At 31.2% G+C, this 12693-nt stretch overlaps 2 protein-coding genes across 2 annotated transcripts; one reads left to right on the top strand and one right to left on the bottom strand.

The window, feature by feature from the left end:
- Positions 1-93: 93 nt before the first annotated feature.
- On the bottom strand, positions 94-1134 carry LOTGIDRAFT_95075 (hypothetical protein; the record flags this gene model as incomplete). The annotated part of the gene is made up of 1 exon (XM_009049375.1): positions 94-1134. A coding segment is annotated over one exon (1041 nt), but the record flags the coding sequence as incomplete, so codon positions are not given.
- A 2786-nt stretch (positions 1135-3920) lies between these two features.
- LOTGIDRAFT_58646 (hypothetical protein) lies at positions 3921-9513 on the top strand (the record flags this gene model as incomplete). Its single annotated transcript, XM_009049374.1, has 2 exons — positions 3921-4053; positions 9419-9513. Coding segments are annotated over 2 exons (228 nt in total), but the record flags the coding sequence as incomplete, so codon positions are not given.
- Positions 9514-12693: the final 3180 nt, after the last annotated feature.

The following is a 12693-nucleotide window of genomic DNA, read 5'->3' as shown; positions in this document are numbered from 1 at the left end:
TTTTTCTCTAAACAACTTGCTATTTAATATTTCTCTTTCCATTTTTATCTTTCATTAAATCATCAAAAGTGCTTAAGCAAAGGCCACCCTATTAGGTCGTGGTGGTTCAACGTATTCTCCTACATCTTTGAAGTGACCAAATAATCTGTAAGGATCTAAATCAAATAAAGCTCTATCTTCTATATTAGTCAGTTGAACTCCAAGATCTTCTAACGTGGGACAACCAGTTGTAGTATCTGTCAGATGTTGAACTTCTAACATATCTGTGGTAATTTTTTTACCGTACAAGTTATTTTCATGCAATAACTGGACTTTCAGCTTATAAAGGATGTGCATATCAGTAATAGTGATATGTCTATGTTGAACCACATCTAGATAGAACTTGACTATATCGTATAAATAGTAACGATAGGGGCCAATAGCTTCAAATGTTTTACCATTGACATCAGGATCATAAATAGCTTGTATAACTCCTTCAGCTACATCACCAGCATATACAGGCTGCTTGATAGTTTCTTTTCCCTTCTTCCATAGAGGTAGAGTATTACCAAATTTTCTATACTGATTTATAAAAGAATATGCAAATTTGTCTTCAGGACCTGTCATAACAGCTGGTCTAAAAATAACAGCTTCAGGAAATTCTTCTTGAACAGCCAATTCACCTCTATATTTACTTGCTAGATAATCAGAACCTCCAGGTAAAAATATTTCTTGAGGTTTTGCAGAAGAATTGAGAGCAGAAAAATGAATAAACTTTTCCACTCCACATTCTTTAGCAATCCTTGCAATATCTCTAGCGCCTTGAACATGTACATCATCATATTTAAAACATTTGGTTTCAAAATCAGACCCAATCAAATTGATAACAACATTAGAATATTTCATTGACTTGTATAATGTTTCTTCATTTTGTAAATGAAATGGGTTGAATAGGACTTGTCCAAGGTCACCACACACTGCAAATTTATCAACATCCCATGTAGCTCCTCTGTATGGTATAATTATTTGAGATCCAACCCTGCCTAATTTTGATACAATAATCCGGCCTAACTGACCAGTTGATCCAAAAACAGTGGCAACAATACCACTGAAGGATGATCTTCCACCACGCCCTCTCTTTAAAGATGTCAAGCTACTAGTGTCTCTTTTCTGGGATGTAATTTGACTACCAAATACTCTTGGAGCTTGATGAGCAACCTTTAAGCTGCTGTTGACAGCTTTATTAAAATTCATCATGGATGCCATCTTGACATAGGTCAACTCTTCCTCATCTAAAAGCACATCCTGAAATTATAAATTGAATAATCTTTACTGGTACAAAATAACAGAAGATTGAAACAATAAAATTTACATACTAATTATTCTCATACCACAGTGATATCTGAATTACAGGATCAAAATGAGGTTTTCTAAATTTTAAGGGCCACTGATAGTATAAATGTGGATCACTTCAATTTTCATTTTGACGTCTTTGGCTCATGCAATTCCACAAAATATAAGTGATTGATGACATCACTAATCGCAAAATATATTCTATCACTTAAGTCCCTTTGCAATTTGTGACGTCATCAACCACCTAGTTTAAGTGGTTTTGCAGGAACAACAGACAAAATTGGAATGGTGTAAATTGATGCTATCAGTGTCGCTGATATCCATAAAGAATTTTACAATTTTTTGTTAAATTTTAAATTATAGAATTTTCAAAAGTTTAGCTTTTGTCCAAGAATGTGTATAGAAACATGAGATTTAATAACTTACATCTTCTAAACATCTTCACAATGTCAAGGTATTATGTACTGCTCATATAACTTGACTGCTAAAACCATGTTTCTTGTATCAAGAAAGTTTGTATGTGCATCAATTTGATTGGATTGTACATTAGCAAATACAGCCAATCAGAAACACTATTGCTTATTGTTTACAGTCTTTCTGTGGAGGGCTCAGATTAGCTGTATCTGTTGCATACAATCAAATCAAATTGTTACCATCCATGATATAAGAAAGTAGATTACAGTCAAGGCATAAAATGAAGTTAGAAAATAGTTTGACATTTTGATTAACCACTACATGGGGAAACCACTACATGCCATATACACCAGCTTTACATATCCAGCAGACAAACAGAGCAAAATATCATTTCAGTAATTCAGATAATAAGTAAACAAACATGACATAATGAAATACGGAGTAGGCACAAAATGATGCATAGCCAGAAATACCAGGACAGACAAAAGATCTATAACTTAGATAGCTAAGGTTCAATATGAAAGTGTTCATTAGACTATGAATTGAGGACTGAAGAAAACATTTGCTGTCACCTTTATTTTACCTTCTTCTCCCTAAACCAACCGGAAGTTGCACAATTCGACCGTGAGTCTAATCGACACTTTTTATACCTTTATTAGGGAAATATTTATGCCCCTATGACTAAAGGTACATTTTATGCGGAAATACACATAAGCGATCATTTCACACAAAATGAGCCCACCTTTACAACAGACTGTCCACAAGTAGGCCTTATTGTGAAAATTTAATTCTTGATGATCAGGCCTTGTGAGACAAATCGACATGTGCCAAATCGTAATGGGAGAAGTTATTTTTCAAGTGGTGAAATGTCTAAATAATTCAATTCTTAAAAATTGAAATAACAGCTTTAACATTACTTACTACTCTAATATCAACCCAGAAGAATCTGTATAATTCTTAACCGAGCCTTTGATTTTCAGTAATGATATTAAAACTACACTATTACTAGTGTACAAAGTACTTCTCAATGTATAAAATCACGTGACACGTCAAGGAAAAGCCGCCATATTTTATTACATTTATGACTATTTACTAATATCGGTGACATTTTCACCATTATGATATTCTAGATCAGTTTACTTCCTCAAATCCAAAGAAAATCGAACAGAATAGAATTAACCTTTTACTGCATTCAGCTGGCAATTGGTAGGCCTTGATTTTGACCGTTCTGTCGCTTGCAGTCGGTTCGGCTTGATTCAGACCGGAGTGAACGAGCTGTCATCCAACAACATTATCATCCAGAAGTTACCAAAAACAGGTCATCATTGAACGCTCAAGAATCAAAATGCCAGTTCGGAAAGCAGGTAGGCCTTCAGCATTTCTTACCCAGTTATGTAAGTGTAGATCTAGTCGAAATCAAATCTGAGAATTTTATAATGATGATGGGGCATGGCAAATTTTGCATAATATTATGCTATAGCTTAAAAGATTAACCCTTCTAACACTTTCACCAGTAGCCTAGCAGCCACTGTACTGTACCCTACCTGCTACTAGTTGATGTCACATTATGTTATGGTCATATGCTCTATGTTAAAGGAATGTGACTTTTTTTGTTATTTCCACTCCTGTCTTCATGAAGGGTTAACGCCCCCAAACCCCTGTACAAGTTCTCTACCTAATAGTCCACACCTCTTTGTAATCTTAGAAGTTTCCACCCCTTTTCTAAGGGGTTTCCTCTACTAATTAAAAAAAAATGTTAATCTCTGATGGATAAACAGATTCTTAGGTAATGAATCAGGAAGCTATTAATGGCATAAATTGCTTTGATATTCTTAATCATATATTAAGTTATCTATAAGTAATGATAACATATCAATATCCTGAAAGATTATTCTTGATCCATTCATATTTAACTTTATTCAACATGCCTGATTTGTGTTCAAATTGCAATGTGATTGTTAGATCACAGGCAACAAGCCTATACAAATTTTGGTTAGGTGCCAAGTTGACTATAACACTCCTGAGTTATGAGGTTTATGAGGCTACTGTTTATGTATGCATAGAATTATGCGTTTTATTAAGTCTTGGATTCTTCAAAAGTATAATGTAAGCTTATTCTCCATATTTCTTTAAGCAGGTTCTAAAATCAAATTTTGTCTCATTTATCTATTGTAGATGCACATCGAGCTTTGGAACTGCTAGAAGATTATCACACAAGACTTAACAAGTCACAAGATAAACCGTTGAAGAATGCAATCGAAAGAGTGATTCGAATTTTTAAAAGTAAATTGTTTCAAGCTTTGTTAGGTAATTATTGAATTTTTTTTCTGAGGGATTAGTCATTGACAGAATGATGTGTAACAAGATGACAAATATACACTAAAGATATTTGTCACATGGTTTCTATTTTGTAATGTAGTGTCCAGAGAAAATCTTGATTACTTGGTGTAATTTAATATGTCCAAAGCTGTAAAATTTAAAGTAACAGGTTTGTCATTTCGGTAGTTGATTTGGGTCGTGAATATATTTTAATAATCTTCAGAACTACTAGATATTTACCTTAATCGCTCAAACTTCATTACAAAGTTATATCCAGTTTTTTTCTTGAAAGAAATCGATTTTATTGCACTTCGACTAGTGCTCATTCTTGGTGATGTCCTTCCTGATCATTAACATTTGCCAATTGGTCGCCAATTCTTGATTGGTGAGGTAATATTTCTAATGAATTACCATTACTTATAGAGAGTCTGCATAGCTAATTAAAATTACTTGTAACTAATCAAATAACGAGTTTGCTCTGTTTTCTATTTACATAAACTGATTGTAGATTCGTAATAAAATTAATGAATAATTTATATACTTAAATATACATAAATTGATTACTTTACTTTAGATTGAAAAAAAAAAAACCCTAATTATCGCGGTATCATCATATTACATTTTTTACTTCACAAAGTTCATCTTGCTTCGTTACGATAAGGCCTATCAAACTTTGGTGAGTTAGTAAAATGAGGACTGCTTTTGATGTAGCGGCATATTGAATTTTTCCATTTTCTGTAAGGAAATTTTAGGTGATTTTATACATCTAAAGTATTGAGTAGGAAAACAACTTTAATCATGAATTTTATGAGCAGTATAAAGTTAAAGTTGATATTTAGACCTGGATACAGAGATCTGGATTGGATTTCAGAAAAACATACAGCTAATGCATAGCCAGGAGACCAATTTGAATTCTCTTTCTGAAGCACGTAATGATCAGTGGTATTGAACTTTTCATCTGAAAGATATTGTCTAAATTTTCTGTTTGAAATCATTAGTAATGATGCCTTTGATAAAGAATAAGCAGTTTTTATCAACAAAAAAACACTGCTGAAAGTATTTATTTGTAGATACTTCTATATCACATTCACGGCTACAATAAACAGTGTTTGAAAATGCCTTCTATTCAATTTCAATCTAATAATTTCTCCAGTGAATCACATTTTCTTGAGACTTACCTTCATTTTAACTGGACTATAAATCATTCTGTCAGTATTTCATCTCAACTGGTCAAATCGATCCAACCGTTTGTTTTTTTTTTGTTGAAAATTTGAGATATATATTCTGTCGATTGACGATTGACGTTTCGTTTGAAAACATTCAAGGCCTATATAAAAAGAAATGCAGATAGTCAATAACCCGTGTAAAATATCATGACAAAATTGAGGTCTAGAAATAGTTAAAGAAATTGACGAGATAAGTCATAACGATTTGCCATTTACTTCCGATGTGATCTACTTGGTTCCCTTGGTTTACTGTCTTAGTTATTCCCTAGTTGCATCATTTGTTTTAGAAGCTTACGCTTGATATTTTGATATGTGATTTGAATTATTTAATGAAGAAAATTAGCATCTTCAAAGAAAATGCAAAAATAAACACAAAAATTTTAGCTATTTTATTACACCTAAACCATAAATCTTTTTTTAATTTTTGATATTTGGCATTCATAAGCACTGGCTGTTTATGATTATATTTTTGTGTGTCAGGGGAAGAAGAATTAATTCACATAATAGAAATACTACTATGTAGAAATTACTAGCACTATTTTTGGAATAAATGAAAATGTTCATTATTAGTAGCAACAACATTCTTAAAGATGGGTTTCCTTATATTTTTAGTGTCAAATTAAGCAAACTATTTGATTAATTGGTGTTTCTAATGAATTATCATGTATTCTTAATCATATCATTATGTTCTTATTGCATATAATTAAGATTTTTAACCAATCATAAATGTCCATGTATGTACAAACTGGATAAACAAAAAAAGACTTACTGATCTTCTGTGATCAGTCATTGAAATTCTGCTGGCAATTCTCTTCTATTTTAGCTAATTAGGAATTTATTATGGAAATGTGAGACAAACTAGTATTTTTCCAAGTCATTAGAACACCTCTACTTTATATTCATATAAGTATTAGCATTTTCATTTTCAAAAATAAAAATAAGGGAACTCATCTTTGATATATTCTTGTAAGACATTTGAGCACGTTACCTGTATATGTAATGAAACATTGTGTTTAAAGAAATTAATAGAAGCCTATATCCGTTGTTGTTTTTAACATTCTTAATATGTTCGACCATTAGACCTAAAATTTGTGAATGTATTTTTTTTGTGTCTGAACAAAATTGAATTATGTAAGAGTTTTTAAAAAACTATTTACGACTGTTAGTTATGTTTTTTATTCTATCGTTACTAGTTAGAAGGTTCTAGTCTGATGATGAGTTGGAAGATATTGATCTCAAGTTCTCTTCAACTCTAGTATTAATCAGAGGGATCACATTGACCCACTATATACAATAATCACTTTATATTGTACTCTTACATGATTTAGCTAACTGATATTATTCTGTAAATGTGTTAGATAATTCTCTACTTTACGCACATATATTAAGTTATTTCCACTAATGGAACTAGTTGTCTGAATATTTGATTAATTAACAGTAGATCTCAGTTTTCCGCTACCTGTATCACTTTTTCCAATAGAAATCCAACAATGAGATTAATGTCTACTTAGTCTAACTTTAATCTACCGCACTGGTATTTGAAAACATATTGGTGTGTTTAATAACATCTTTGTTAGAGGGAGTAATGGTTTTAAGGATTTAGATTAATAATAACAATAACTTTATTAGACGCCCAGTTTCAGGAGGCAATCTTCCCTGGAATCTTTCTACTAAATAGGACAGACGCCATTCATTTGACCAATCGCACCTTTGTCTCAGAAACCGAAATTGTTTAGCTAAGCTAATCAGTAATAGTGTTCACTGCTCACAGTCGAAATTTTAGCCTTCAAACCCATTTGTGTCCAGAATTATCTGAGTTTGAAAGTTAAAAAGACAAAGTCTTTTCTTGAAACTCTATCATATATAGAAATATAAAGTGAAATCCTTGCATGATGTATTTTTGAAGGAATTTCCGTACATTTCAAATCAACTCTGCTGGCTCAGTGAGTTAGATGCCTACTTGCTAACCATGGTTCAATCCAGATGGAAGATGAAACCTTTGGAATTTTCAACCAGGTTTCTCCCTGTCAGAGGGGCTGACTTTGATAAGCATCTATTTGTTTGCATTGAAAAATATTGTGTGCGCAATAAAGATCCCTCAACCAGTTGGGAATAAAAAAAAAAGTACTCTAATTTAATGCTCTTGTCCTTGGAAAATTTTACTAGTTACACCTTGCATGACATTTGCCTGTCCTCATTAGGACAAATATATGCTGAAAAATGATACATAGTACACAACATTTCCATTTATTTTCTAGCTCTCAACTGTTTGTGTCAAAAAAATAGGTACTGAGTATTTCTAATGAAAACATTTCTGGATGTTAGATTGATACTAAAATTTATCCATTAATGTACTTCAAATTACTGTTAAGCCATAGTCATTAACCGTATATAGAAATTTTGTTATTAAAATTCTCTTGGCAATGTATAACCTATTCCGCGCTTATCTCTCATTCAAATATTCCATTACCAAACATAGGTTCAAGATTGAATTCATGTAGAAACTATCTCTGTGGAATAAGTTGATTTTCTCTTTCTAATTCTCTAGTAGTACCGGGTATTTGGGTTATTTTAGTTATTTCCATCTTGTAAAATATAATTTGTATTAGGAAATTGTTAGAATATGTGGAAGATGTAAAACTTGTTTATGGCGGTTAGTTTGATTGGAAGGAAAGCAAGTTGAAAATAGTTAGAATTAATGATAAAGCTAATCATGGTCAATATTGATTTCTTTCACTTAAATTTACACATCTCAGCAAACCTCAAGATTTCATTCTCTTGGCTTTTAGTTGTCCAGCTATAACTTCCACCATTATACTGATCAGTGTAATACAGTGAAGAAAGCTGTAGGGTAAATTTTACAGCTTGCAGGCCAATAATGATGAGTCTACTCAACGATTGTGTCTAAACCACTAATTGTTTTTCTTTCATCCAGACAATCTTGATTCGATTGTGAAATGATAATACTATTAGATATAAGAGGATAGATAAGGGGAAAAAAATCTCATTGTTGTTGAGACAGCTTGTAATAAATGAATCTCATCTTTCTTAGTCTTCTTTTTCTGGTTTTCTTTCACATTTTTACTTCGATTTTTGTCTTAAATGGTGACAAAAATCCGAAAATAAAAAAAAAATATAGACAAATTCATCAGTTGCCCCATCTTCACAATGTTAAGCTATTATGTCTTCATCTCATACCTTGTCTGCAGTGGCCTATTTTTTTGTTTCACAGTCACTGATTTGTTTGGATTGTTCATGTGCAATTATTTTTATTAAAAAAGTCATTCTGTAGAGGGCTCAGAATGGCTGTATTTCGTTACCCTACAATCAAATTAAATTGCTGTATTCACAAAGTGTCGTGAACAAGAAAGTGAACCATTGCAGTCAAGGTATAAGATGAAGACATGATACCTTGACCATTATGAAGATGCTGTGGCCCTGGTTGAGATTTTCCTTTCTTGCTGGTTGGCAATTTTTTACCTTGTAACTGACATACGTAGTTGGTATGATTTACCTATCAAGACCTTTTTTGAAATCCAGTGGTTTTAGTAATAAAGAAAGAAGTTTTTTCCAATACTCCATTAAACAGTTGCAATTACAATGTAAGAAGAAAGTCTAATAATGCTATCACTAACAGTTTGACGTATTTCAATAAAGCTTTGTTAAATGATCGGTTTAAATGATCGGTTTAACAGGAAATTGATGTTCTAGGTAACCCACCAAACAATCTTTCATTTGAAAGAAGTTTGATTCTTTAAAGATGTCTGCGACCTGTTGCAAAGTTTAACTTCTGTTGGTCTGGCTGGATTAGTCAGAAATGACAGTTATGTCTTAATAGGTTGATATTTGATATCCTGGATGTCTTTCAAATGAAACATGTTATAGAAAGATTCCAAGTTGAATCAAACTTCCAAGACATACTGCATTTTGACTTTTCCAGTCTTCCTCGAAACAACCTATTTTGTGCAATAAACTTACTATCAAAAGAAACTTGACATAACTACAAATGAGCACTGCATTGGTGTAGAAAAGAGACTAACATGCATTTACCCTTTTGTATCCTTATCTTAGAAGATTCATACTGTCTGTTAGGGTAGCAAATAAATTTTTGACTCCATATTTTTCAGATATTCAAGAGTTTTATGAATGTACATTGTTAGATGATTCCAAAAGTAATCAAGAGAAAACATTGGAGACATTGAGAGTTGCCAGTAAATGGGAACATGAATTGCCAATAACCAATAATCTTCCAAAAATGGATGTAAGTAGAGTTACATCTAGATTGTTTCAGATCAGGTTTTGTTTCAAAGATTGTAGAACTGCTTGATTGTATACAAATTATTGTCTCAAACAACAAGCATCACTAGACTGACCTTTATGCCACTTTTAAAGCTCTTCACTGCCGAAGACACAATATTTTAAAATTCTTGACTTATATTTTGAAGAGTATTATAGTCGTTATCTTTTCAAATTGGTAAAAATGTTTTATTGGAATACATGTTCTCCTTTATCACTTATCAGGAAGTCAGTATATAGTATATATAATTAATTTGTCATCTGTTTCAGTTGAATTCTCCAATAGAAGAGGATTTACCTCCACCACCACCACCATTAGATTCAGATGCCGCTAAACCACGAGATCCCAGCCCCCCTCCTCCACCCCCAATATCAGAGAAAACTCACCCATTAAACATTCAATCAAGAGGGGCTAGTGCTGTAGCACCAAGATATGTTGAAGAAGAGGAAGAAAGTGAAGGATATGATAGAGAACTACCACCAGCTGTAAGTTTTTAATACTGTTGTACTGCATACATTACAATCTTAGCTTATATCAAGAATTTCATTTCATTTGATACAGTATATGAAAATGGTATCTTAACATATCTTTTACCAGAAAGTCTTATATTAGAACAGATTAACTTTGAAACACTTTAAGACACATACTGTTACATGATAAACACTGGTACATTTATACAAACCTTATACAAGATCAACTTGATCATCTCATTAACACATCCGTACTTTGAGACCAGTACTCATATGTGATAATCATGTACATTGAGACCAGTACTCATGTGTGTCAAACAATTGTACACCTAGACAAATACTTATAGATAGTAAACAATGGTACATCTAGACAAATACCCATTAAATAGTAAACAATTGTACATCTAGACAAATACTCATAGATAATAAACAATTGTACATCTAGACAAATACTTATAGATAGTAAACAATGGTACATCTAGACAAATACCCATTAAATAGTAAACAATTGTACATCTAGACAATTACTCATAGATAATGAACAATTGTACATCTAGACAAATACTTATAGATAATAAACAATTATACATCTAGACAAATACTCATAGATAATAAACATTTGTACATCTATACAAATACTCAGAGATAATAAACAATTGTACATCTAGACAATTACTCATAATTAACAATTGTACATCTAGACAAATACTCATAGATAGTAAACAATGGTACATCTAGACAAATACCCATTAAATAGTAAACAATTGTACATCTAGACAATTACTCATGGATTATAAACAATTGTACATCTAGACACATACTCATAGATGCTATACAATTGTACATCTAGACAAATACTCATAGATAGTAAGCAATTGTACATCTAGACAAATACTCATAGATAATATACAATTGTACATCTAGACAAATACTCATAGATAGTAAACAATTGTACATCTAGACAAATACTCATAGATCATAAACCATTGTACATCTAGACAAACCTTAAACAATTGTACATCTAGACAAATATTCATGGATAGTAAACAATTGTAATCTAGACAAATAACCACATATATTAAACAATTGTACATCTAGACAAATACTCATAGATAATAAACAATTGTACATCTAGACAAATACTCATAGATAATAAACAATTGTACATCTAGACAAATACCTACAAATATTAAACAATTGTACATCTAGACAAATACTCATAGATAGTAAACAATTGTACATCTAGACAAATACTTATAGATAATAAACAATTGTACATCTAGACAAATAACCACATATATTAAACAATTGTACATCTAGACAATTACTCATAGATAATAAACAATTGTACATCTAGACAAATACTCATAGATAATAAACAATTGTACATCTAGACAAATACTTATAGATAATAAACAATTGTACATCTAGACAAATAACCACATATATTAAACAATTGTACATCTAGACAAATACCCATAGATAATAAACAATTGTAATCTAGACAAATAACCACATATATTAAACAATTGTACATCTAGACAAATACTCATAGATAATAAACAATTGTACATCTAGACAAATACTCATAGATAATAAACAATTGTACATCTAGACAAATACCTACAAATATTAAACAATTGTACATCTAGACAAATACTCATAGATAGTAAACAATTGTACATCTAGACAAATACTCATAGATAATAAACAATTGTACATCTAGACAAATACTCATAGATAATAAACAATTGTACATCTAGACAAATACACATAGATAATAAACAATTGTACATCTAGACAATTACTCATAATTAACAATTGTACATCTAGACAAATACCCATAGATAATAAACAATTGTACATCTAGACAAATACTCATAGATAATAAACAATTGTACATCTAGACAAATACTTATAGATTATAAACAATTGTACATTTAGACAATTACCCATAGATAATAAACAATTGTACATCTAGACAAATACTTATAGATTATAAGCAATTGTACATCTAGACAATTACTCATGGATTATAAACAATTGTACATCTAGACACATAGAAACAATTGTACATCTAGACAAATACTCATGGATTATAAACTCATATACATTGAGATACATATTATTTATTTTTTTCTAATTGAGAGAAACATATCGATAATATAATGCATCTATCATGGGATGAAAATATCTCTGACTTGAGACACCATTTTATGTGTCAAACCTTTATGACAATACATTTACACTCAGTTTAAGAGTTAAACATGTACATTGCCTGAGACAATGAAAACTTCAATAATGAGGTGTTAACTCCCATCTCCATTACAATCGAAGGGAGATAACTACTGAAATGACAAGACAACAAAAGTTGTCATTTCTTCATGTAGTCTCTGGTGTCTCATTAAGAAATACTGAATTTTGTTATTTAATGTTGTACTGGTACTAGCGAAGAACAATCTGCTAAAGTTTGTGGTCATATAGACTATGACTTAATTTGTTTTATACTTTGACGAATTAAAAAAGAATCGAAATCTCATCATATTGGTAACAAGTTATTTTTAAATTAAATAAAGAATTTTAATGCATTAGATGCATTAATGCATAGATTAAACACATTATAGATTTTGTATTG

The sequence above is a fragment of the Lottia gigantea genome (genome assembly GCF_000327385.1).
Source record: "Lottia gigantea unplaced genomic scaffold LOTGIsca_134, whole genome shotgun sequence".
Lineage (NCBI taxonomy): Eukaryota > Metazoa > Mollusca > Gastropoda > Lottiidae > Lottia > Lottia gigantea.
Note: the sequence above shows the minus strand (reverse complement) of the source record. Positions and strands in the feature narration are given on the sequence as shown.